Raw genomic sequence first — 26,857 nt, forward strand, 5'->3', positions numbered from 1 at the left:
ATGTATGTTGCATGCATGTAGTATATATGTAGTATGTATGTTGCATGCATGTAGTATATATGTAGTATGTATGTTGCATGCATGTAGTATATATGTAGTATGTATGTTGCATGCATGTAGTATATATGTAGCATGAATGTAGCATGTATGTAGTATGCATGTTGCATGTAGTATATATGTAGTATGTATGTTACATGTAGTATATATGTAGTATGCATGTTGTATGTATGTAGCACGTAATTTTTATTTTTTTATTTTTTTTTACATTCAACACATTAGCCGGATGATGGGACTACTACTGTCCCATCATTGGCTAATGTGTCAATCACTGTCATGGTAGCAGGCATCGCCCGATGGGACTTGTAGTCCCATCGGACGATGCCTGCACAGACCCCCGAAGCCTGCACAGCCCCCCGGCAGGCCAGCACAGCCCCCCGGCAGGCCGGCACAGCCCACCGGAGCCTGCACAGACCACCGGCAGGCCGGCACAGCCCACCGGAGCCTGCACAGACCACCGGCAGGCCGTCACAGCCCCCCGGCAGGCCGGCACAGACCACCGGAGCCTGCACAGACCCCCTGGCAGGCCGGCACAGCCCCCCAAAAGGCCCGTACAGTCCCCAGAGAGGCTGTACAAGGCAAAAATAGGGTTTTTCTTATTCCGATACCGGAAGTCCCATAGACTTGAATGGGACTTCCGGTATCGGAATCGGCGATACCGATACTTTTTTTTAAGATCGGCCGATCCATTCCGGTCCGATACTTTGAAGTATCGGACGGTATCGCTCAACTCTAATGTTAATACAATGTATGTTTATTGCTTAGAAGATGAGTTTTGACAATTTAATCAAAAAATAGTAAAATTTGAGAGTCCTCAGAGGTTGATACATTTCATGTCTAATGGCCAACATGGTGCAAAGATAGGCAGTTTAATAGCAATTTCAGAAACGCATTACCAATTATGCATATATTCATATGTTGTGTGCCTACATACTGTACTAGAAAAAAACTAACATAGACCTTTCTAAATAGCTTATCCAGCTGATTTTTTACATTCATGTTCATATTGGCCCATCAGAGTACCATTGGAATCTTTGATGGATCTAGACTCTGACACAATAATCGGTCCCAAAGGTTCAGCAGAAGACAACCTTTGTTGCTAATTATTTAAACTTCGGTCTGCTAACTAGGAGTTGGTTCATAAATAATTCATTCAATTTTATTGATTTTGTGTTTTGCATGTGCAATGCAAAAAAAACAACAACCACAAAATAATTTTCTCTTGTGGACCAAAAGTGCCCCAGTCCAACACCAGTTACATTGTACACCACACTGTTGTGCATCATTTTGTCCTGGGTTCAAATTTCACTATGGACTTCTGCATTGAATGTTCTCCCCATGTTTGTGTGGACATCTTCTGGATATGAAAGTTTCATCGCGTACTCCAAACATGTATAAACAGGGCATTTAGACTACAAGCCCAAAGAGGGATTCTGAATGGCGACAATGTTTTTAAGGGTGCTGCATAACATGTAGGTTCTATATAAGCAAAAACAATGAGTCAGTTTTCTAAATTGCTGTGGTGAGCTACTTCTCCTTGAGTATACATGCACTACTTGTCATTATTGCTCTTTGATGTTTTCCATTGTGACAACACTGTAAGGGCCAGTAATGGGTTTTACAGTCATATAATGCAAAATATGCATTGAATGGAAATGTGCCACAATGACTTGGCAGCCGTTTAATGGAATAGCTGTCCATGTTTTACATAGATGTGCCATATGGGCTTTCTGTTCTCACGAATAGACCATCCTCAATGACAACCTTGTGTCCTAAAGGAATATATGGACAAGAGTTGTCTTTATGTGATATCCCCTTAAAATGCTTTTATCAAAAGTATAGCATGAAAACAAAATAGAATAAAGCACGGTTTTTGTGTCAGCCCCGAGGATGGTAGAGTCTGGTGAAGGATACACTTTATTGACATTTAGGAACAAATGGCTGAAAAGTGAAATGAAATCCCACACTTTTCAGCTGTCCATCTCTACAGAATAGTGTAGTTAGTAAAATAGGCACAATGCTCTTTCCCACATACTCTGGTTTCTTCCTATTTTATGCTATCACGATAAGATCACAAATTATCCAGACATCATTCTAAAGTTCCCTTATGAAGTATCAACAGATACTCTAGTAGTCTTCTGGCCTCACTTTGTAAAAAAAAATGTTCCGTTGTTCAGCTGATACAATAAAAGCTCAGATTACTTGAGGAAAATTATGTGAGAGAGTTACATAAAAAAATCACATTACCAGTGCTGAGATGCATTCCCATTACAAGATATGAGAATGGCTGGTTGAATAATACATATCAACTATCGGCTTTAAATAGGATATGGAGTGTTTATTACATGTATGAATAATATTATGTCTACGGCAGATTTTAGGGTATGTGATTAAGGGAAATTCAGACATAAATTTTGTAAAGTAATACACCCACAGATTATCAGGTCTTATATTAAAGTCAACCATTACTGATGTCATATATAGACTAATGTATATAGCGTCGTACAGGAAGGCAAGAAAGTCAATGTTCAATCTGAATAAGAGAAATGTGTCGATGACACATAGGAATCCTCTTGATGGACTCAATATTGTATATAATTTATATGATTCAGCTGCTTTTACTATAATTCTTTTACAACAAATTTATTTTCTGCAGAACTTTTTTACAAGCAGTAATTATCTTTGATATTTTCATCTCTAATATGAGCGAATGCTGAGTCTTGAATATAGAGAACAAGAAGAGAATCTGGAGAGTTTAATGGGGTTTTGCTAATTTTAATAGTGAAAATAAGAATTCAAATATAAAATTATGTAGATTGGACTGCTTTATGGGGACAACTGAGACATAGATTTTTTTTTTTATTCATTATTCATAAAGCATTATAATTGGCATAAGCATCAATGGTCCTAAAGTGGGCTGTCTGATGAAATTATCTTCAGAAAAGCATTGCTTCCCAACCCCTTGGCTTTCTACTTGACAGTGGCAGTGCGCTCCTGATGATTGACAATTTATGCCAATGGCAAGATTGCATTGCTGACTTGAACTGCTCACTCTCCTAAAATGCAAGCAGAGGCCGATTTTCTTCCACAGCGTCAAAATCAGGGGCACAGACGCATCCACATGCTGACCAGCTTCAGAGCACAGTTTGCAAGGACTGCACTACTTGCCTAAGAGACTGGCCATCACTGATAGATTGCGGAGGTGGCTGGTAACCTAGCCAATGAGCAGTAAAGTATAAAATTAAAAATCCCACTGAAAGAAGATAATTTTTGCACATGGCGTGTCATATATATTTTTTAAATATATACGGTTAGGTCCAGAAATATTTGGACAGTGACTGAATCTTTGTGGTTTGGGCTCTGCATGCCATTATTTTGGATTTAAAATGAAACAATTGAGATGCATTTGAAGTGAAGACTTTCAGGTTTATTTAAAGGGGTTAAACAAGAGTATCCTGTGAAACATTTAGGAACCGCAACCATTTTTCAACAATGCCGCCTCATTTCAGGGGTTCTAAAGTAATTAGAAAAATTAACTGTATCATAAATAAAATGTTCATTTTAAATACTTTGTAGAGAATTCTTTGCAGGCAACAACTGCCTTAGAGAAAAAACCTTTATAGAAAAGAAATCCCACATATAAGGGTAAATTAGTCTATGATGTGAACTACCAAAACACAAATCCAATAAACAGAAAAAAGTATCCACAACAATTAATATATAATATACATTTTATTGTATATCTATTAAAAACATGATTGCACAACAGAAGATACAAATAAATATACAAGACATAATTATAAGACAAGAAAAACAGTGAAGATAAAAAACAAAATATAAAACAACTATAGGTGAAGGGGCAGGATATGTCACCCAGGTTGGCAAATATTAAATTAAAGCAAAAGTACATCCAACATACCAATCACAATTGCAGAGACCGCTGTTCACATATGATATGCTTATATATTTATACTAGATACTTGAAATAATAATATTAAAATTGGTATAATCCAGTTAATGTAAATAATGATTAACTGTATCTATACAGAAATTGATGTCTTATACAGTCATATGTTAAAGTTTGGGCACCCCTATTAATGTTAACCTTTTTTCTTTATAACAATTTTGTTTTTTGCAACAGCTCTTTCAGTTTCATATATGTAATAACTGATGGACTCAGTTATATTTCTGGATTCAAATGAGGTTTATTGTACTAACAGAAAACGTGCAATCTGCATTTAAACAAAATTTGACTGGTGCAAAAGTATGGGCACCTCAACATAAAAGTGACATTAATATTTCGTAGATCCTCCTTTTGCAAAAATAACAGCCTCTAGTCGCTTCCTGTAGCTATTAATGAGTTCCTGGATCCTGGATGAAGGTATTTGTGACCATTCCTGTTTACAAAACAATTCCAGTTCAGTTAAGTTTGATGGTCGCCAAGCATGGACAGCCCGCTTCAAATCATCCCACAGATGTTCAATGATATTCAGGTCTGGGGACTGGGATGGCCATTCCAGAACATTGTAATTGTTCCTCTGCATGAATGCCTGAGGAGATTTGGAGCGGTGTTTTGGATCATTGTCTTGCTGAAATATCCATCCCCTGCGTAACTTCAACTTCGTCACTGATTTTTGCACATTATTGTCAAGAATCTGCTGATACTGAGTTGAATCCATGCGACCCTCAACTTTAACAAGATTCCCGGTGCCGGCATTGGCTACACAGCCCCAAAGCATGATGGAACCTCCACCAAATTTTACTGTGGGTAGCAAGTGTTTTTCTTGGAATGCAAAAATGTAACTGGCTTGTCCAAATGTGCTTTTGCATACCTCAGGCGACTCTGTTTGTGGCGTGCTTGCAGAAACGGCTTCTTTCGCATCACTGTACTTCCTGGCCTCGTTCGAAGGACTGATTGCGTCCCGTCCACATACTACATGTGGCCCCTTGACCAGAACTCTGAACAAGCCTGACTGAAAAACATCCGTCATGTATATAGAAACTGTTTGTGGAAGTAACTAAAGGCTATAAAGCCACAGCAGAATGTAATTCCGACTGCTAAGAAAGTAGTGCTGTTTGGATGGGCATAGTTTATATTCTTCACCAACACAATTTCCAAAACTGATAAAGAATACCAAGAATACAACCCATATGAAGTTCTAGGTTTAGATTCGGTTGCCACTGTCTAAGAAATTTAGAAACCATATCATCGTGTTTGTCTGAAATTCCATCCTGATAAAGGAGGAGATGATGCTATATTTATGAAAATAGCCAAAGCATATGAAGCTTTAACAGATGATGAGTGCAGGAGAAAATGGGAAGAATATGGCAATCCCGATGGACCACAGGCTACACATTTTGGCATTAGGTAGCCAGCATGGATTGTGGACCAGAAAACTTTTATGCTGGTATTGCTGGTTTATGGTTTAGCTTTAATGGTCATTCTTTCAGTTGTGGGTTCTTGGTGATATAAATCAATCCGATATAGTGGAGACCAGATCCTTTTATGCACGACACAGATCTGCATATATTTTATATATAAGACATGGAACATAGACATGAAGTGTCTCATTATGGTCTTAGTCGGTGCATCAGAGTTTGATCCACAGTATAATAAAGATGCCTCAAGCAGACCTGCAGATGATGTACTGATTCCTCAGCTGATAAGAGAAATTGGTGGCATCAATCAATTGTCACTAAATCAACATCTTAGTCAAATTTTTTTTTAATTTTCACTGCCCAACGCTATAAAATGTGAAGCACCTATAGGTTCAAGATGTTAAACTCACCTCTAGATTTTTGAGGAGTGTAGTTTACAAAATAACATCTATTGTGTTTTTTTAGTACCTGAATAGCTCTTTAAATGTGATATAGCATCCAGAGTCTACTGTATTACAATAAAAACTGATAACCAAATGTCAAATAGTGCTTGTTTTTGAGGCTCGCTTTGTTTCAAACCACTTATCGGTATTGGCATAATCATGACAGATTGTACAACACTTTGCAGAGTCCATTTTCTATTGTTACTATTCTGAAAATAAAAAAGTTAGAGCTAAAGAAACATTTTCATGTAAAAAACAAAAAATTGCATCCCAATAAAACTTTTGTGAAGTGGCTGTGGGTTCAAACTGGTCATTAAACTCTAAATTTGTTGAGTGTGTAGTTTACAAAATGCGATCATTTTTAGGGGGATGGGGTTTCGGCTGTTTTGGTTCCTTAGAGGCTTCTCAAATGCTACATGAGATCTGCAGATCTGTAACATTTCTGTGTAACTTTTACATTCCATTTTGCCTTAATTCCTATAAAGCAACTAAAGAGTTAATATTGAGTCAAATGCTACATGAGATCTGCAGTCTATTCCAGCGAAAAATGTATTTGAAAACTCATACAGTGCACCTTAAAGAGCAACTAAAGAGTTAATATTGAGTCAAATGCTACATGAGATCTGCAGTCTATTCCAGCGAAAAATGTATTTGAAAACTCATACAGTGCACCTTCCATGCCATGTACCCAAACAGCTTTCACCTATATATGGAGTATTGGCGTGCTCAGGAGAAATTGTACAACAAATTGTGGGGTCCATTTTATATTGTTATCATTGTGGAATAAAAAAATTTGGGGCTATTGTAACATTTCTGTGTAACTTTTACATTCCATTTTGCCTTAATTCCTATAAAGCAACTAAAGAGTTAATAAACTTTCTGAAAGTCATTGTAATACCTTAAGAGGTGCTGTTTTTAAAATTGGGTCTTGTTTATTATTTTTTGACATGTTAGCCCCTAAAAAGTCATCTCAAAAGTAAATTTGTCACTAATAAAATAAGTTTTGTAACTTTCATTGAAAAAATAAAAGGTTGCTGCTAAACTCTCATACTTTCAAACATCCTAACTAGAGATGAACGGATCTGACAAAATCTGAATTTGCTTGTTTGCATGGATTTTACCAGGAAATTTCTCTGCAAATTTAATATCCTTTTTTATGCTTTGGTGTCTATTATTTCTCTGCCGCTCCCATTGCTCCCTGCCAATTCTCTGGTCCTCAATACCTCCATTGCATCTCAGGCCTAGTGTTCACTCTATGCCGGTGCTTCTGAACACAAGTAGGCCCTGGCATTAATTATGCATGCATAGTCACTTCTAGGGCCTGCTTGCGGCTGGCACTGGACTAGAGTGAACAAAGGGCCAGAGAAGCATGGTACAACAGACGTATGGAGGACTGGACAGCAGGCAGAAGCAGAAGCCAGTGAGGTAAGTTGCATTGAAAGGTTAAAGATAAAATAAATACTCACTTTACCGCTCACCTTTGCGGCCATTCCTGCTGTTCCCTTTCAGCTGTTTGGTCTTCTGCACCTCTGTTGCATCACATCTTAGGCCTGATATTCACTCTAGGCCAGGGCTTCTGGCTGAGAATTGCATATAGATCATGCACAGTGACCTTAAGGGCCTGTTTTTGGCTGGAAGCTGTGGCCTAAAAGGAACACCGGGCTAGAGATGCAAAGTGATGAGGGTGCGAAGGATCGGACAGTGGACAGATAGCAGTGGGGCTGCTATACTATCAATCCTAATTCTTATGATTATTATTTGGGGTCCCAGTGGATGGACTTGTAGACCCTTGTGTTGATTTTGGGCCAACCGCTTGAGCTGCATTAAATTCTACAAGGCAGTCAGTGTATATCATATGACTCTGGCAATAGACTACTAAATCATTTTTTTGCTTAGTTTTTATAAAATATGAAGTCTTATTGTATTTCATAATTTTTTTCACTTCTGTATGATAATGGCTCTAGTATTACATTCTTTGTTTTGTTTTATCTCTGGCCATTGTAACAGTTCTTTTAGAAGCTTCTTACTGTTTTATTGATGCATATTTTAAAAACACTTCAACAAGATTTTTGCTAATTCTTTATAGGTAGGCTCCAGTGTAATACTGTGCTACTGTATGTTTCTCATAATGCTCACAGTGTAATATTATTTGTATTTCTCTGCCCACTAGCTCTCCGCAGTAGGTCTGGCAGATCAATCATCAATGGGAATTGGGCAATTGACAGACCTGGAAAATATGAAGGCGGAGGAACAATGTTCACATATAAGCGACCAAATGAAATCTCAAGCACTGCAGGGGAATCATTTCTAGCGGAGGGACCAACAAATGAAATACTCGATGTTTATGTAAGTAAAATATAGATTTCACAGCTAGATAGTGATTGATCATTTAAAGTTTATTCGCTAGGCATTGCTTATGATCCCAAAAAGTATGGCTGAAAGGACATTGATGATATTTAAAAAAAGTTTTTATTGCTACCTGTGCAAAATCAGTGAAGAGCCCAAATTAGCTCATCCTAAAGTTGTCTGTTTTTGTCACTGAAATACTTTAATAAGTTAAGATTGTTTGTGATCAATCTACTCTTCTTAATGTGCAAGTCCACTACTAAACTACTCCTTTAGAATGACACTTCTGTGCATCATAAACTTAAAAAAGTAATTTACATCCCCATGTATCCACAAAGAATGTCAAATCAGTGCCGCAGCCTATCAGCTATTTCTGATTGGCTACAGTCATCACTGTTTAATCATACTGGGTGTCCATACATCAATGAATGATCCTAATTCATTTCTTTGTATCTTAAAGAGACTATTTTATTACATTTTTGCTACTTCACATGAGAGCGGCATGATGTAGAGACCCTGATTCTGAAGGTGTGTCACATATCGGTCTTCTTGCTGTAGTTCTAATAAAACCCTGTTTTATTTGCAGGCAATTATCACTGAGATGGCTGGAAAACCGGCTACAATGTAAGCCTAGGTTCACATTTGCATTTGAGTCCGCAGCGTATCATCCGCATTCCCAAGCGCATGCAAACACGCATGCATACACTTGTTTATGCAGCATTTTTTATCCGCATTATCTTATGCATGACGCAAAAAAACACAGCATTTGCATGCATGTGTATGCATTTTTGCATGCGTATGCATTTTTGCATGCATTTGCGTTTTTTATGCGCATGCGTTAGAAATTTCCAATGTTGTCCAGTAGCTTTTCCTTGACGTCAGACACCCAGTAGGCGTGTCTCATGGAATTTCTATATATATAGACATACTGCACTGAGGAAATCCTTGTCTTTGGCTGCTGTATCTAGCTGCAAGATTGATCTTGACCTGGACCGCATCCTAGAAGATCTGAATTTACAACTGAAGTTGGCTGCTGCCTTTGCATTTGCTTGTCAAGAACAAAGAAGAAGAGAAAGACAACGTCGTCGCTATTGGCAACACCCCATCCTTGAACTCCGAGAGAGCAGTGGAGCCTACCATTCTTTGTACACCGAGCTGCAGCAAAACCTGGAGAAGTTTTTGACTATACGAGGATGTCGCAACAGAGCTTCCATGAATTGCTGCTACGTGTCCAAGGATCCAGTGCCAGGCAGGACACACAGCTCCGTCGTGCAATTCCTGCTGAGGAACGTCTCTTGATCACCCTGAGGTACGTAGTGTTGAAAAAGAAGCTCCTGTCACAAATAACCCTAACCCTACCCTATCCCTAATGCTATCCCTATCCCTAACCAGTGTACTGATTTTTGTTTTTCATTTTCATTTCCGCAGATTTCTGGCTACTGGAGAGACATTGTCTTTGTTACATTTCCAATTCCAGATTGGAGTATCCACCCTTTCTGGGATTATTGTAGACACTTGTCGTGCTTTAGTTGGCATTCTGCGGCATGAATTCCTCCCCCAATCTACAAATGAACTCTGGATTGAAAATGCTTCAAAATTCCAGGAAATTTGCAATTTTTCTAACTGTGTGGGGGCTGTGGATGGCAAACACATTAGGATTATGAAACCAGCTGAAAATGGAACAGAGTACTTCAATTATAAAAAAGTATTTTTCCATCGTTCTAATGGCTATTGTGGATGCCGATTGTAGATTTGTTGCTGTGGACATTGGCTCATTTGGACGAGGGAATGAATCGCATAGGTTCAAAAACTCTGACATGGGTCAATATCTGTATGGGAATGATTTTAATTTTCCACCGCCATGACCTTTTCCCAACACTGATGGACCGCCAATGCCTTTTGTTGTTGGTGATGAGGCGTTCTAAATGTGTGTCAACCTCATTAAACCATACTCAATTCGGAACTTAAATCACGCAAAAAAAATTTTCAACTACACACTGACAAGGGCACGATGAACCGTGGAGTGTGCATTTGGATTGCTGGTATCGAAATTGTGCATTTTGTGCACATCCATTAATCTAAAAATTGACACTATTGATGAGGTTGTGAAAGCATGTGTTGTTCTTCACAACTACATCATGGTAAAAGAGAGACCAAGCTTACAACCTGAGAAACCTGTTACTTTGCATGATTACCAATTTCACCCTCTGAGAACCACAGTGGAAGTTGCCCAGATGAGTGATAAGTTTGCCGCTTACCTTGTTTCAGATAATGGGCATGTGGCATGGCAAGAAGAAATGATTTAAGCCAAGTAAAATGTACCTGTTATGTTTAAATTTACCTGTAAAGTCATATATTACATACCGGTTATGTTTAAATGTACCTGTGATGTTAAAATGTACATATAATGTAAAAATTTACCCCTAATGTTTGCTGAGTTAAATATAATAAACTACCTTCCCTCAAAAATAAAGTGTGTTTGTGTCATACCTTCCCTCAAAAATAAAGTGTGCTTGTGTTGGCAGCGGTGCATTAAGATACAAATAACACAAGATATAGTGCTAACAAAATACAACTTTTATTATCAACACTTTTACAAAAAAAGGTTAAGGTTGGGGTGATTTGTTTTTTCTTTGGGGTTTGCGTGAGTTTGAGATGGGGAGGACCTTGGGGGTGTGGAGCTGTGAGGATTGGGTGGTAGTTGATGAGGAAGGGGATACAGGGGGAAGGGTCTACAGGGGAAGGGGCAATGAATTGAAGGATTGGATCAGGGATGTCAGTGGAAACATTGGGGATAATGGCAAAGTGGAATCATGGGAATTGATAGACAAACTGGAAGAAACAGACAGAGACACAAGGGAAGGCAGTGACAAATTGGTAGGTGAGGGTGGAGGTGATGGGTTCAAAGTGGGCATACTTTTTTGGTTCCTGGTTTTGATCCTGGTGCCAAGATTTTTTGGGGGGACCTCCCTTTTCTGGGCTGAGTGGGAGTGGTGTGCTCTGCAGCAGTCATCTGACATGGTGCTGGACTGGGCTGCATTGTAGATACTGCTGGCTGCATGGGTGCTGTAGTGGGCGCAGGTGGTGGACTGGGAAGCATTGTTGATACTGCTGGCTGCATGGGTGCTGGACTCTGGAGCATGGTGGATGCTGCCAGCTGCAGGGTTGAAGGACTTGGCAGCATGGTCGTTCGGTTAACTGGAGGCGGTGGTGGTGGTGGATAGTTCGGTGCTGTGGGAGCTGGAAAGTAGATTGGCTGCTGGTAATATCCTCCAGTCTGTTGATTGTAGGATTGTGACTGCTGCTGTAATGCGTGGCTGTAAGCAACCTATCAGGCCTGCATGACATTCAGCTGGAGTTGAGGCGTAAGGTTTTCCATCACGCTATGTTCAATTGCAGAAAAAAAAGTTGCGCCGGTCTCTCAAGGTCGGCTTCCAGGCGGTCAAGGCATTTGTTGACTTCCTTGAACCCACTCTTCACTCTGTCAGCAATCAACCTAATCCCATCCTGGAAGACTGAGCTTAATTGCATAAACTTGGGCATGCCTGACCTCTCCCAGGCCCTTTACCACTGATGAGAAGAATCAGCAAAAGCAGAGGCAAAGGGCTGGGAGAGAGGAAAATCTGATGAACTGGCTGCCTCTTCCCCAGCCTGTGAAGCCTGCAGGGTTGTTCCATCGCTCGTGGATGACTGGGACTGCATCAGTTTAGTGGCTGGTAGATGAGGAGCTGCTTCAACAGAGGATAATCCGTGTTGTATGGTGCTGCACCAGGTTCTGTGTGGAAAAGAGAAAAACATTAGAGCGAAAATCAAGGTTGTATTGTGCTGCTCCTGGTTCTGTGTGGAGAAAAATTAAACTTTAATAAAAAGAAAAAAAAATTAGATACTTACGTTCACTGAGCAAGTGCAGGCCTCACAAAGGTAAGGTCCCGGTGGTACTTGTATTTCCGGAACCTTGCAGCAGAACCATTTCGAACCCGAACCTCCTTAACCCCTTAATGACCGTCAATACATCTTTTAACTGACCAGAGATATGAGAATAGCATCCCCATACAGGTGACAATCCAGCAGCTGTCGGCTGCACATCATAACTGACAACTTGCTGTATCACAAACGATCAGTGTTGTCACCATCCATCTGTTTAACCTCTTAGATTCTAATGTCAATAGTGACTATATCATATAAATGTTTAAAACAGTGTGGTTTCTCCCTCTTTATCCCCATTGGCACCCTGAGATCATGATTGTTTGGTCCTGGTGTTTGGCATGGCAATTCATGAGCAAAAAGCAGCCTTAGAGTCTGCCTTAGAGTCTACACTATCCTGTTCAAAAGTCAACGACGTTTAGATGGTAAAAATCAACTTTTTCATTCCTATCATGCCACTTTGTCTTAATTCCTGAAAAGCACCTGAAGGGTTAATAAACTACCTGACAGCAGTTTTCCGTATGTCAGGGGGTGTGGTTTTTAAAGTAGTATCACTTTTGGGGGTTTTCCAATACATAGGATCCCTAAAGTTACTTCAAACCTGGAGAGGTCCCTAAAAAAATAATTTTGCAAATTTCTTTGAAAAAGTAAAAAAAAATGCTGCTCCATTTTTAAACCTCCTAAAATGCTAACAAAATAAAATAGCATTTTACAAATGGTGCTGATGTAAAGCAGACATGTGGGAAATATTATTTATTAATGTTTTGCTATGGTATGACCATTTGGGTTAAAGGGATAATCATTCAAAGTTTGAAAACCCTCAATTTTTTTAACATTTTTGTCAAATTTCTGATATTCTTTATAAATAAACACAAAACATATCGACCTGAATTTACCATTATCATAAAGTATAATGTGTCACGAAAAAACAATCTGAAAATCACTGGAGTTTGTTGAAGTGTTTCAGAGATATTACCACATAAAGTGACACTGGTCAGATTTTTAAAATTTGGCTCGATCACTAAAGGGTTAATCATGTTCTTGTTGAAGCAGTCCTTCATTGAGCGCCAACGGATTTTGATTCGTTTCACTGTGAAGGGGAAAAAAAATTAGAAAACAATGCACATCCATTCACAGGTTCAGACCACATTGCAATACTTACCAAAATCTGTTCTGGCTTGTGGCGTGGTACGGTCCCAACCAGGCTGCAGCGATGTTGCCACTTCTTCACAGAGACATCGAATCACCACATTGTCGGAGTGCTAGCAGTCACGGGTGTCCCACAACGGTATTCGCTCATGCACAAGGTGGATTAGTTGTTCGTTGTATGTATCCAGTGTGGCTTCTTCCCATTGTGAAACCTATAGATAAAATAGAAAAAAAATTTAAGTAAAACTGAAAAAAACTTGATTACAACTCTGATGAAACGAATACTTACACCCCATCTTTCCTCCTGAGACACATGAGCCCAACGACCCTGGGAAGAATCCTCTTCACTCGACTGCTCCTGCTCTTCATCACTGCCAGGTACCTGTAAAGAAGTTAAATGATTTAACACATGTGGAATATTGCCAGTCAATACATAACAATAAGTATAGCAAATGTGATTACATAATCTTTGTCAGGTCCACCCTGGGAAGAAGTCTGTTCTTCACATGAGGACATTTTGAAGAGCAGTCAAGTGAAACACTACAGAAAAGAACAGAAGAAAAATTAAACTTGTAAAGATCCAAAAACAATGTAGACCAAAAAAACAAAACAATGGACAACAATACACCATGACAGTCAGCGCAGGCAAGGGACAGACGGCAGCAACAGGAGACAACCACAGCACCAGGAGACGACCAGTAGAAAACTGCTGCACCAGGAGACACCCACTGAACCAGAGAGTCGGCCAGTCTACAAGGAACAGAAAAAGCATTCAGAGAGACAGACATTTCCAAAGCTTCTATACTTACATAGACAGTGTTGTCCTCACCATGACAGAAAGCAGCACCTGGAGACAAACTGGAGAAACCCACTGCACCAGGAGCCAACCACTGCACCAGGCCAGTTGACACGTCTAAAAGTAAACAGAAAAATAATTTAGTACAAAGTACAAACAGCAGTGAGATTGGATGACATTTTCTAAGGTTCTATATTTACATAGCCAGTGTTGTGGTATCATCCAGAGAGTTATGGCCTTGCTGTGTCCACACTTCCTTTTATAGAGCTCTCAATTAGCAGGTGGTTGAATCACTTCCTGGACCAACTCATTAAAAAAACAGCATGTGTATAGAACGCATGTGCGTAAGCATGTCCTTGCGTATGCATGCGCTCCCATAGACAGTAATGCGTTTGACGCACTCTTCCGCATGCGCATGTATGTGCATATTTGACGGATTTTTACCGCTTCCAAAAATCCAACATGTTGTGTTTGCCGGACCTCGCCGCACACCGAAAAAAAACCGAATGTGTACGCTGATGTATGTGAGCTGATGCAAACGCATGTCCCTGTGTACACCATATTAAAGCTAGGCAAACATGACGCATACGGATTGCTGCAGATGAAATGCAGCGCAAACAGACACAAATGTGAAACCAGCCTAATCTTTGAATTCCACAAGTTCGGTCTATCATCACCACACGGCTGATTGGCTACTTTATTTTCATGCACAATGTAGACAAAAGCTGTCAATCAAAAGTGTGTGGAGAAAGGTGTGTCCAGATCATCACTGAAGGCCTGGTACATCTGCAGAAGATACAAAGTAATATTATTAAAACTACAGCAAGTAGCCCAGTAAGTGACACAACATTTGAATCGAAGTCTCTGCCCCTACATCATGCTGCTCTCAGTTGGGACAGCAAAATCCTGATAACCGACTCCCTTTAAGTGCCTGTTTTTTTATCTACTAACATTCCCTTTGTTACAGATATCATTGTCAGGTTTAGATTTTTTATGAAATAATGCATCACTCAATGCAATTTTAGCAATAAAGAGAAGCAAAAACTTGATTAAAAAAATAAAAAAACAATTTTTTCAATGAAATGACAGCTATCTGGCCTGTCTAGTGACCTTACAGCCCTCAAATAACTACTGGTTAGCAATAGAGAAGGGTGCCGTGGCCTCTTCGGTCAGCTGACTGGTGATGGAGCACCAACTTTGGATATTGATAGACTATTTTAACTATTATATCTGCTGAAAAATGTGTAAACAGTTTGCATGAATACAAAAAAAAAGGAAACTATGGCCTCAGTTCATTAGACTAGTGTTTCACAGAGCTAATAAAGCTGGCATGAATACAGCGAACGTTCCAACATTTTTGTGCCCTGTCCTGTCTTGGCTCCTTCCAACTCTGCTGATTATGGCAAAGCTGCTTGAAACAGCAATGAAAATGCCAAAAGTCACAAACTTTTTGTGCAATTCCACGTTGCACTAACATTTTTCTATTATTATTATTCTACTATTTATTGCATTTTAAGTCAGCTTTTTGGTGTAAACACTTTGATGTAGCAGACTATTTTTCTATAAAAAATTACATTTTTTTGATTTAAGAGAATGTTTAAAAAATTACATTTGACTTATGCAATACATAGAAAACTGTAATGTGACATTTTGTTGCAAAAAGAGAGAAGATTAATCCACCACAAATAAACTTCATGTTGAATTTCCTAAAGTTTACAGATCTCATCAAATTCAAATAATTTGCAGTTCAATTTGTGTGGATCACAAAAAAAAAAAAAAATGCTTGGAGCTATTTCAAGCATTGCTGAAGATTGACTCAACCAAAGAGCAGAATCATGACATCAGGCACGACTGCAATCTTCCCCATAATGCCTTGCGGGTATCACATCAAAGGGTCTAGCGCCAATCAGGCGGGGTTATGAAAAGTACTAAAGGATGAGGGCTGACAAAGCAGTAGTTATTTCAGGATTTTACAACCTAGGGCTAGGAAATCAGAGTGCAAAGCTCTGTCTACAACAAGCTACCATTTATCCATGACCTCTTTATCACCAACAAACTCTCCTTCCTCGCCATCACTGAAACCTGGCTCACTCCCTCTGACACAGCCTCTCCAGCTGCGCTTTCCTATGGCGGATTCCATCTCTCTCACACCCCTCGCCCCAAGAACAAACGTGGTGGAGGTGTTGGCTTGCTCCTGTCTGATACCTGCTCCTTTACCCCAATTCCTTTGCCACCCTACGCTACTCTTCCCTCATTCGAGGTGCACTCCGTCCGCATCTATTCCCTCTCCAACCTCTAACTGGCTGTCGTCTACCGCCCCCCAGAACTAGCCATCTCCACCTTTCTCAACCACTTCACCACCTGGCTACTCCATTTCCTTTCTGATGACATCCCCACCATCATCATGGGCGACTTCAACATCCCCATTGACACTTCCACCCCGGCTGCCTCTAAACTTCTATAACTCACGGCTTCCCTCGGCCTCACTCAATGGTCCTCTGCGGCCACTCACAAATATGGTCACACGCTGGACCTCATCTTCACCCGACTCTGTTCCCTCACTAACCTCAATAACTCACCCCTCCCCCCATCTGACCACAACCTACTGACATTCTCCTCCCTCTCCTCTCCTACTGCGCAATCCCCGCTCCATAAACTCGCTCACCCTCGCAGGAATCTCAAACACCTCAATTTACAATCACTCTCTGAATCCCTTCTCCCTCTTACAGACATAGCTTCCCTTCATGACACAGATGCTGCTGCCACCTTTTATAACACCACAATAACAGCAACGCTTGATTCGGCTGCTCCCCTCATGCAGAGCAAAACTCGAACAATCAACAGGCAGCCCTGGCTCACCAGCCTGACCAAAGAACTGAGACGGGTTTCCAGGGCTGCTGAGTGGAGATGGAAGAGAACCCATTCTACTGAGCACATCAACGCATACAAGCAGTCCCTTGCCAGCTTTAAGTCCACGCTCTCTGCCGCAAAACAAACTTACTTCGCATCTCTCATATCCTCCCTGTCTCACAACCCTAAACAGCTCTTCAACACTTTCAATTATCTACTCTATCCCACAGCACCTCCTCCCCCTCCTCTCATTTCTGCCAAAGACTTTGCCTCCTTCTTTAAGCAGAAGATCGATACGATCAGAAAAAACTTTGGCCCGCAGCCCTCAATGCCCCTCTTAGCCGCTCAGCCCTGTTCTGTAAAAGCCAGCTTCTCCACCATGACAGAAGATCAGCTCTCCACCCTTCTGTCAAGATCACACCTCACCACTTGTGCCCTCGACCCACTCCCGTCTCACCTCATCCCTAACTTGGCCACAGTCCTCATCCCATCTCTAACACACCTTTTCAACCTTTCACTTACAAATGGTGTCTTTCCCTCATCCTTCAAACATGCCTCAATCACACCCATCCTCAAAAAGCCCTCCCTTAATCCATCCTCTGTGTCTAACTATCGCCCAATATCTCTTCTCCCTTACGCCTCAAAACTTCTGGAACAGCATGTATATCTTGAACTGTCCTCCCACCTCTCCTCCTGTTCCCTCTTTGACCGGTTACAATCTGGCTTCCGACCGCATCACTCAACTGAAACTGCCCTAACTAAAGTCACTAATGACTTACTAACCACCAAGAGCAAGTGACACTACTCTGTCCTCCTTCTCCTGGACCTGTCCTCTGCCTTCGACACCGTAGACCATTCCCTCCTGCTACAGACTCTCTCATCTCTTGGCATCACAGACCTGGCCATATCCTGGATCTCATCATACCTGACAAACGGAACATTTAGTGTCTCCCTCTCACACACCACCTCCTCACCTCGCCCCCTGTCTGTCAGTGTTCCCCAAGGCTCTGTCCTAGGACCCCTACTATTCTCCATCTATACCTTCGGCTTGGGACAGCTCATCGAATCTCACTGTTTGCAATATCACCTCTATGCCGATGACACGCAGATCTACCTATCTGGACCCAACCTCGCCTCCTTACTGACTGAAATCCCACAATGTTTGTCTGCTATCTCAGCCTTCTTCTCTGCTCGCTTTCTCAAACTGGACATGGACAAAACAGAATTCATCATCTTTCCCCCATCTCACTCTACCCCTCCACCAGACCTATCCATCAATGTCAATGGCTGCTCTCTTTCCCCAGTCCCATACGCTCGGTGCCTTGGGGTGATCCTCGACTCTGCGTTCTCTTTCAAACCACATATCCAAGCCCTCGCCTCCTCCTGCCGCCTCAAACTCAAAAATATTTCCCGGTTCCGTTCATTCCTCAATCATGAAACCACAAAAACACTAGTGCATGCTCTTATCATCTCCCGCCTCGACTACTGCAACCTCCTACTCTCTGGTCTCCCCTCTAGCACTCTGGCTCTGCTCCATCCTACACTCTGCTGCCCGACTAATCCACCTGTCTCCCCGCTATTCCCCAGCCTCCCCCTTATGCCAGGCCCTTCACTGGCTTCCTATCGCCCAGAGGCTCCAATTCAAAACCCCAACCATGACATACAAAGCCATCCACAACCTGTCTCCTCCATACATCTGTGACATGGTCTCTAGATACTTACCCGCACGCAACCTTCGATCATCTCAAGATCTCCTTCTCTACTCCCCCTTATCTCTTCTTCCCACAACTGCATACAAGACTTCTCCTGTGCTTCCCCCATACTCTGGAACTCCCTGCTGCAACACATCAGACTCTCACCATCAATGGAAACCTTCAAGATGAACCTGAAGACCCACCTGTTCCGACAAGCCTACAGCCTGCAATGATCGGTCTACTGAACCACAGCGTGACCTGCTCTACCCTCTCCTACTGTATCCTCACCCATCCCTGTAGACTGAGAGCCCTCTATGGCAGGGTCCCCTCTCCTTATGTACTTGTGTGTCCCTTGTCTCACACATGTTTACTATACTTGTCTATATTTCTCCTTTTCCCATGTAAAGGGCCATGGAATAAATGGCGCTATATAAATGCATAATAATAATAATAATAATAATAATAATAATAATAATTAGGGATACAAAGGCCTAAATCTGACTGTTCCGTACTAATAGTGGGCTGAATCATATTCAGCGTGTGAGGAATCTCACAGGGGAAGTGGTGCATTGACTTCACTCACCTCGGGGGAGGGGAGAGAAGGACCTGCAGGGATCGGCTCTGATGCCACCACTTGCTCCAGGTCAGTCAAGGAACTGCACTGAGGGCAAATAGTCACCGGAAAGGCTTCCCTTATAGGTGTGAGTTAGTGAGGTGCTCCCAATGAGGGGAGATATATATCATCAGTCCAGGCTTGGGATATATATTTAAACCTCCCGGCCTACTGCCAGAGTTCCTCACTAAAACAACATGGCATTCTGGCACCAGTTCCTCATTTAACATAAGCATCATATTACAACAGTCTTGTATCAGGTCAGAAACCAACCCGGGTAGTGTACAATTAACCAACCGAGAGTGTGGACATGGGGATTCGTGAATCGAGATAAAAGAGCAGCCCAAGATTAATTTTATATTTAATCGCCAAAAAGGCGCACTAGAAATATACAGGGATATATTTACAAGGACAATATACATGTATACAGTCACAAGTGTAGTGCAAGGATAGGATATAAATAGGTTGCAATTACCTTTTTATGTAGCATGTGACCACAGGGAGGTGCTGATGGATCACTGGTCCAAATCTTAGTTATAGGCTTTCCTGGCTGCGTCAGCTAACGTATCTTCCTGCCATTAGAAAACTGAGTCCAAAATCAGGGACTGCCTTATATCTCCTAAGTTTTTCCCTCCCACACTCTGCTGCCACCCCTGGGCTGGGCTGCCTCCCTCCTCCCTTGCCTGAGAATAAGATTTCTTTCCATAATTATGGAAGACCCATAAATTTGCGCCCGAAGCTCTGAATGGGTTGGTTGTGCCGCCACTGGGTTCCGCTGGATTTTATCTGCGTATATAGACCATATTTGCCTACTGTATGTAATTCATGTTAGCTATGCTTTATAACTCCATAATGCAGGGTTATGGAGGTGGCTAAATATGGACGCATGGGGAAAGGAATGCCGATTCCGATAATGTGCTCGGCTAGGCTCAGAGATATTACATTCTGTTATTATAGGTCATTTTCCAGATTCAATACATCAGAGCCTGCTGTGACTTGTTGTACGCTGGTGTCTCCATGTGCTTCAGTCAGACAAAGAGGCAGCTGGCTGCAGCTGCAAAAAAGTTCTTACCCTTGTGTTTTTGCTGGCTCTTTAATTAAAGCAAAGCATTGCATTGCCTTGTATGGCCTGGGGGATGCAAAGGTGGGGGCACATTCCAGGAATGGAGGGAGATGTCCTACAATCCAAAATGGATTCTCTCTCGTCCCTCACACAGTGAATATTAATATAAAGATTCAAGTGATGGGAAAATGTAGGACTTTCAGAATCAGTGTGACTGTGAATTGATTAATAAATGATATACTGCAATACAGCACCGTGATAACCCTTTTTTTTATTCTTGATGCACTGGAAAGGGCAGTGTAATACCCCTCTGTCCTAGTTTTGCTACTAAAGGAAAATATTGAAAGCAATACTTGTGTGTCAGAAAAAGTATATCCTGACTTGTGAGACAGAAAAGTTATAAGCTATTTTTTTTGTATTTCTTTTGCAATTTTTTATGAAGTTCTCTTTAAATAAAATAAAAATCTCCACATTCCCAAAATGTAAATGCAGCTGTCTACCTCACAAAGTGTGTGTCTTGTAAAAAATGTTATTTTTTTTCACACGTTTTTATTTTAATAGTTGAATAATACACCCGTGTATGCCGTCTTGTTGCTGTTTCTGGCTTCAGTGACCCCCAACTGGGCGATTGCACAAGACAGCAAAGAGAAAATTTTTTGGAAAATTAGAGAACAAAATGGCCATGTTTTTACACCTCGCTATAAAAGCAAAATGGGGGAACTTTTTAGGGTTTCCAAAAGGTAGTCCATACTGGCGTAATAGCAGAAATAAAATAAGTTCCCTGCATGATGAAGTTTTCACAGAGTAGTTGCTTTCCAAGAGTAAAACTAAGCAGGAGACCCTTGTCCGCACTGTAGAGTTTCAATTATCCTCCGCATAAGCAAGCTCTAGGGCTATAACAAGTAGCCAAGGCAGCATATTTGACATGATGGTTCATGTGTTTTATTTGCTGCTGTGTCAATCTGACACTTTTCAGCAAAAAGAGAGAGACACAGGCTGAAATCCAGATTTTGTTGCACCTAGACTATGTCAGATTTTCAATCCGATATCCTGAGTCCTGATCCTATGGACTTCTGAGTCAGCATTTTAGACCTATGGCAAGAAGTGGCCTGCAGTGCACTGTCAGAGAAGTTATTCCATATGGATGGTGGCTTTATCACACTCTAGCTGACCAAGTTATCCAAAACAAGAGGGAAAAATTATATTTGAAAAAACTAAATCACACATAGATCAGTGTCAACTTTCATTCACCTATGGCTGATGCTAATGATTAGATCGAATGTGTAATTATTATTATTTATTTATAAAGCTCCATTAATTCCATGGTGCTGTACATGAGAAGGGGTTATATACAAAGTTATAAATATCATTAACAGTAAACAAATTTACAGTGACAGACTGGTACAGAGGGGAGAGGACCCTGTCCTTGCAGACTTACATTCTATGGGATAGTGGGGAAGAGAAAAAATGTCGGGGGTGCAGCAGCTCTGGTGGTTTTGAGGCGGCGGCTCGGGTGGTGGTGAGGCTGCAGCATGGTTATTGCAGGCTGTAAGCTTTCCTGAAAAGATGGGTTTTCAGTTTCCGTTTGAAGGATCCGAGGGTGGTGGATAATCAGGCGTGTTGAGGCATGAAATTCCAGAGGATAGGGAATATTCGGGAGACGTCTTGGAGGTGGTTGTGTGAGGAATGAATAAGTGTGGAGGAGAGTAAGATGTCTTTGGAGGATCGAAGATTACATGAGGGAAGATATTGGGAGATTATTTTCAGAGATATAGGGAGGGGATAGGTTGTGGATGGCTTTGTAGGTCAGTGTTAGTAGTTTAAACTGGATTCGTTGGTGAATTGGGAGCCAGTGGAGGGATTTTCAGAGGGGAGAGACAGGGGAGTAGCGAGGAGAGAGGTGGATTTGTCGGGCAGCAGAGATGAGGACAGACTGGAGTGGTGCAAGAGAGTTAGCAGGGAGGCCACAGAGGAGAATGTTGCAGTAGTCAAGGCGGGAGATAATGAGGGCATGTACAATAGTTGTGGTAGATTGAGGGCTGAGGAAGGGACGGATTCTGGAAATATTTTTGAGTTGGAGGCGACAGGAGGTAGCAAGAGTTTGGATGTGTGGTTTGAAGAACAAGGCAGAGTCGAGAGTTACTCTGAGTAATCTGCCTACCACCTGCCTGTACATTTTCTTCACCATTGTTTTGCTGACACCAATGCTGATTGCCCTTGTCCAGCTATTCATCTACTCCTTCTCTATCATATCATCTATACTGTACTGCTGATGTTATTGCTGTCTCGTGCATTACTAGACATCTCCTTGCCTGACCTGTGATATTTTTCTTTCTTGTGACTTCTGCCACTGCACTGCCATGCCTGCCACACATCTGCTTCATATTGATATACTTCACTACTGGTACCTGGGCTTCCATTTCTGACCCTACACCGCTAGACATCTCTTTGCCAGTTCCGTCTTAATTTCTTTACTGTGCATCTTCTGCTAGTATAATTGGTTAGTCATTTTGAAAATATCAAATCTGTTGCAGATCCCAAAAAAAGGAGAATTTGTTTCATTCCTATTTGAGAAACCATTGCTTCTTCAATTTCAAAACAGCACATCTGTTATTACAAACTAAATAAAGTAATACTTTTGTACAGGTTATGAAAAAGTGATTACTTCTTCATTTAGCAAAGGACAAAACTCTACTTTTACATTGATGCCCTATTTTCAGGAGCTTGGCTGTCTACTTGTAGTAGCTGCCGGGGGATACTGCACATCTGCCTCCTATTCAATTAAATGGGAGATGAATGTGCAGTAGCAAACCCCGGCCACTACAAGTAGACGGCCAAGGTCTGCAAGTAAGTACTTCCGGCCAACGGCAGCCACGCACTGACAACAGCTGATTGGCAGGGGGGTGTCGAGTACCGGACCCCAGACGATCAGACATTGAGGCCCTATCCTAATAATATGGCATCAATGTAAAAATAGTGCACATATTCTTTAAGTAGGCTAAACTGTTTTGTTACTGCAGTGTTTTTAAATGAGTTAATTGTTTCCACTGGTTACTATCTGTTTTCTTTTAGCAAGATATGTTGAGGTCACTTGAACATTAATGCTGTGTTTGCTTTATAGAGATGAAAAGAAGCTCAGAACAGTTATTTGATACCTCAAAGTGTAATACACACCTTTCTCAGCATTTAGAAGCTTAGCATTGTTAACATTTACCGGAAATATTTTTTTTTAATTTGTCAAGCTGGCGAATGCAAATTTCAAATGCTTTGCTTGTCTTTGCTTGTAATTGCAAAGTTACCAGTATGGTTCATTGGCGCAATTGGAGTTCATTTTGTTTGATAAAGAATGTTTTGCAGCTGAACAGGATACTCTGTAATGCAATTTGCTGAAAATTGAGTAGTTGCTAGTACCACCTTTTTAAATGGTTCTACTCAGCAAGAAGTCACTAAGTGTAATATTTGAGTTTGTCAACTGTTGCAAAGTTGTGTGTTGCCCATAATTTGACTTTTTCTGGCTGTCATTTTACTGCACTGGCAATTGAGAGTAGAAAAAAATAGTAACATCTAAGAATCCATTCCTTACCAAAAAAAATCTGCAGGTGTCATTAGAATAACAAGTGAGGGTGAGTTGCTAAGGTTATATTCAAAAATTGAATTATGGTTTACATACAGTATCTTTTAGCTGAACTCAAATATTATGAATATTTGTGGCGGATTAAGCAAAGAATTTAATTTTAAATTTGTTGATGTGAAAAGTACATGAAATAATACCTATAATGCTTTACCTAGGAAAAGATTGATTGCTTTTCTTACACTTTTTGACAAAATATAATGTATTTCTTTCATGTAAGTGAAACAATTAATCAGCAAATTCTTGAGCTTTGTCCACCCCTATTGCTTTTCCAGTCAGATCTTATTTCTGGAACAAAAGCTATTCTACCTCTCCATTTTCAACACATATCAATCAATGCTACTTGACATCATTGTATAATGTAACTTAGGAACTAATGCTGAATGGTGTCACGGGTCTTCCAGAAATACTTGGGAGTTGACAAAACAGCCTAGATTATTAATATTGGGAACTTGGCAGTGTTCATCCATTCTTTAAAACCACCATCACAGACACCATGAACACTAGCGTGCTCCAAGAAATGTTCTGTTTTGACTTTTTACAAGACATTTCCATTTTTCATATTTAAGGAATTATAGTCTTGTAGTCTAGCTATGTTAACATGATAAATCGTTTATTCTTAATTAACATAAAAATATTTGTCGAGTGGGGGGTCAGTTATGCACAAATGGTCTGTTTATACACACTTTGTACATTTCCGTAATGATCACAAAGTGCAGTGACTCATAAATATTTCTATGTGGATAAGGGCAAAAATTTTATATTGCGTAGCGCTTTCACAGTGCAAAATTGTTTGTTTTCTCTTTTTGTTTTGTACTTAAAGAGTACCTGACTTATAAAAGGTACTTTAAAATATTTTCTTTGACATTTAAGATATTTATAATGTATCAAAAAAATTTAGACAAAAGATATTTTCTAAACCTCATTCTTCAAGCTGGTATAAGTCACATTTACTAGTTGAATTAAATTAAGTGGTGTTTGGCCATGCATATATAGGAGACAACTAAGCAGACATCTAATTTGTGCCTTTCCAAGATATTTTCTTGGAAAAATAGACTAGTATGAATCCAGCTTGTTGTTAACAACACTTTGTCTTTCTTTCCTTACAACATTCCCAGCATAATTAATTTTTTCTGATGAATTGTATCATCTCATAATTATCTTACAGTCAGACCAGATTTGGAATTTACCGAAAGTAAATGAGACAGCTTATTTCAATCAAGAACTGTTTTGTTTTATTTGCCTTCTATAGTACTTTCAAAGGTTTGTAGCTAATTATGCAAATTGTCTCCTCAGAGAGGAAGAGGACTAGAACTCTAGTCTCTAGCAATGCAATTAGCATATTTCCCAGAGGAGCATTGCGGCTTTAAGTCTCCTCATCTCGTCATGCTAAGCATGTCGCCTCCTCACAGCCAAGCCTCATCTCACACTTTGCACTGATGAAGGGCAGTACCCCAAAACACAGTGTCTGCAAATTGAGATTCTGGCTTGGCTTTTATCCTAAGCCATGTAACAAGGCTCGTTATTAAAAGGTCAACATTGACTTTTAGGATTGCTACTTCCAATAGGTGGCACTAGAGTTCTAGTCCTCTTCCTCTCTGAATGACAATTTGCATAATTAGCATATTTCCCAGAGGAGCATTGCGGCTTTAAGTCTCCTCATCTTGACATGCTTAGCATGTCATTCTCCGCAAGGAGAAATGATACTTTTTGGATAAAGGTTTGTAGCAAAATTCAAAGGTATTTTTACTTACTTCTCCATTAGTTATGTTATCATATCCAAAACAAACTACCAAAAATGCAACATTTTCTGAAATTCTGGGAAAAACTTAAGGAAATAGTATTTTTGTGGGCTGTCATCCTTTATTGTCTAAAGTTTGTAATTTTTACAAAATTGTTGCCATTTTTTAATTGAGTTGCAGAAGCCAATTTTGTAACAATGTTGCATACCTGGCATTCTATGCAGTATATAACATGACCAGAATCACAGTTAATAAACTATGGGGTAACATAAAACATAAATTTAGATACTATGACTAAGGGTGCCGTGGTGCACCAGAAATGCATCAAGCAGAGAGTCTGTTTCTCAATTTTAAAAACGGTTTTTCAAAATGTTCTAATACAAAGAAATTTTACTTAAACTGGATGGACGTGCTGGAAACAACCCTCCTTCTTCCTTAGTGGATTTGATGATAATCGAATTCTAATCAAATTTTATGAAATTTGCAGATCCCCAAACTATTCAACAATTTGCTATTTGATTCATCTTAATTGCCCCCCCAAATGCCCTCTATCTTTTTACACATTGCAGAAGACTGCATCAGTAACATAAAAGATATATAAACTCCAATTGCAGCCACATAATAATGCATCAATATAGTTTACTATGAAAAAAACCACTTTTTTTAATATATAAATAATTCAAATACCGAAGTGAAATTAAAAACATACCCCATTAAAATTTGAATGGACAGTGTGGACAATTGTTGCCGGAAAACTGGCACAAATCAATATAGAGTGTTATACTACATGGAAGGTAACAAATAAATTACAAGGCCAGGATTAATTCATGCTGCACAGAAAGTTATGATAATAAAAATGTATAAATGTAAATTACATAATAAATCTAATTACTTTAATCCATACAGACAACCCTGTGAATCTTATACTCCCAAAGTCAAAACCTATACCAACCATGAGCCATGCCTATCAAATGTCACACTGTCCAGTATCCTTCGGTACTTTGTTATTTTGGTACTATAGTAATGAAGCTTATGATTACATTTTTGGTATTGAAAGCACCAGTCAACAAATTCTGACATGACTTGACTTCAGACACGAGACTTTGGGCTTCCCTATAATGCCTAATCATTATCAGATCCCATGTTATAGCACAATTAATCAGTAGGGAC

At 40.3% G+C, this 26,857-nt stretch overlaps 1 protein-coding gene and 1 pseudogene across 3 annotated transcripts in view; both read left to right on the forward strand.

The window, feature by feature from the left end:
* Positions 1–5,786, forward strand: part of LOC141098969 (translocation protein SEC63 homolog pseudogene) — a 43,165-nt pseudogene extending 37,379 nt beyond the window's left edge.
* THSD4 (thrombospondin type 1 domain containing 4) overlaps positions 1–26,857 on the forward strand; it is a 1,135,048-nt gene that overhangs the window by 1,014,257 nt on the left and 93,934 nt on the right. For all 3 annotated transcript variants that reach the window (XM_073586946.1, XM_073586947.1, XM_073586948.1), the window contains one exon: positions 8,050–8,225. In XM_073586946.1, the coding sequence (XP_073443047.1) occupies positions 8,050–8,225 (176 nt within the window). The remainder of the gene's footprint in view (positions 1–8,049; positions 8,226–26,857) is intronic.

Source organism: Dendrobates tinctorius, unplaced genomic scaffold, assembly GCF_039654945.1.
Source record: "Dendrobates tinctorius isolate UK_male_01 unplaced genomic scaffold, ASM3965494v1 ptg000097l, whole genome shotgun sequence".
In the NCBI taxonomy this organism is placed as follows: domain Eukaryota; kingdom Metazoa; phylum Chordata; class Amphibia; order Anura; family Dendrobatidae; genus Dendrobates; species Dendrobates tinctorius.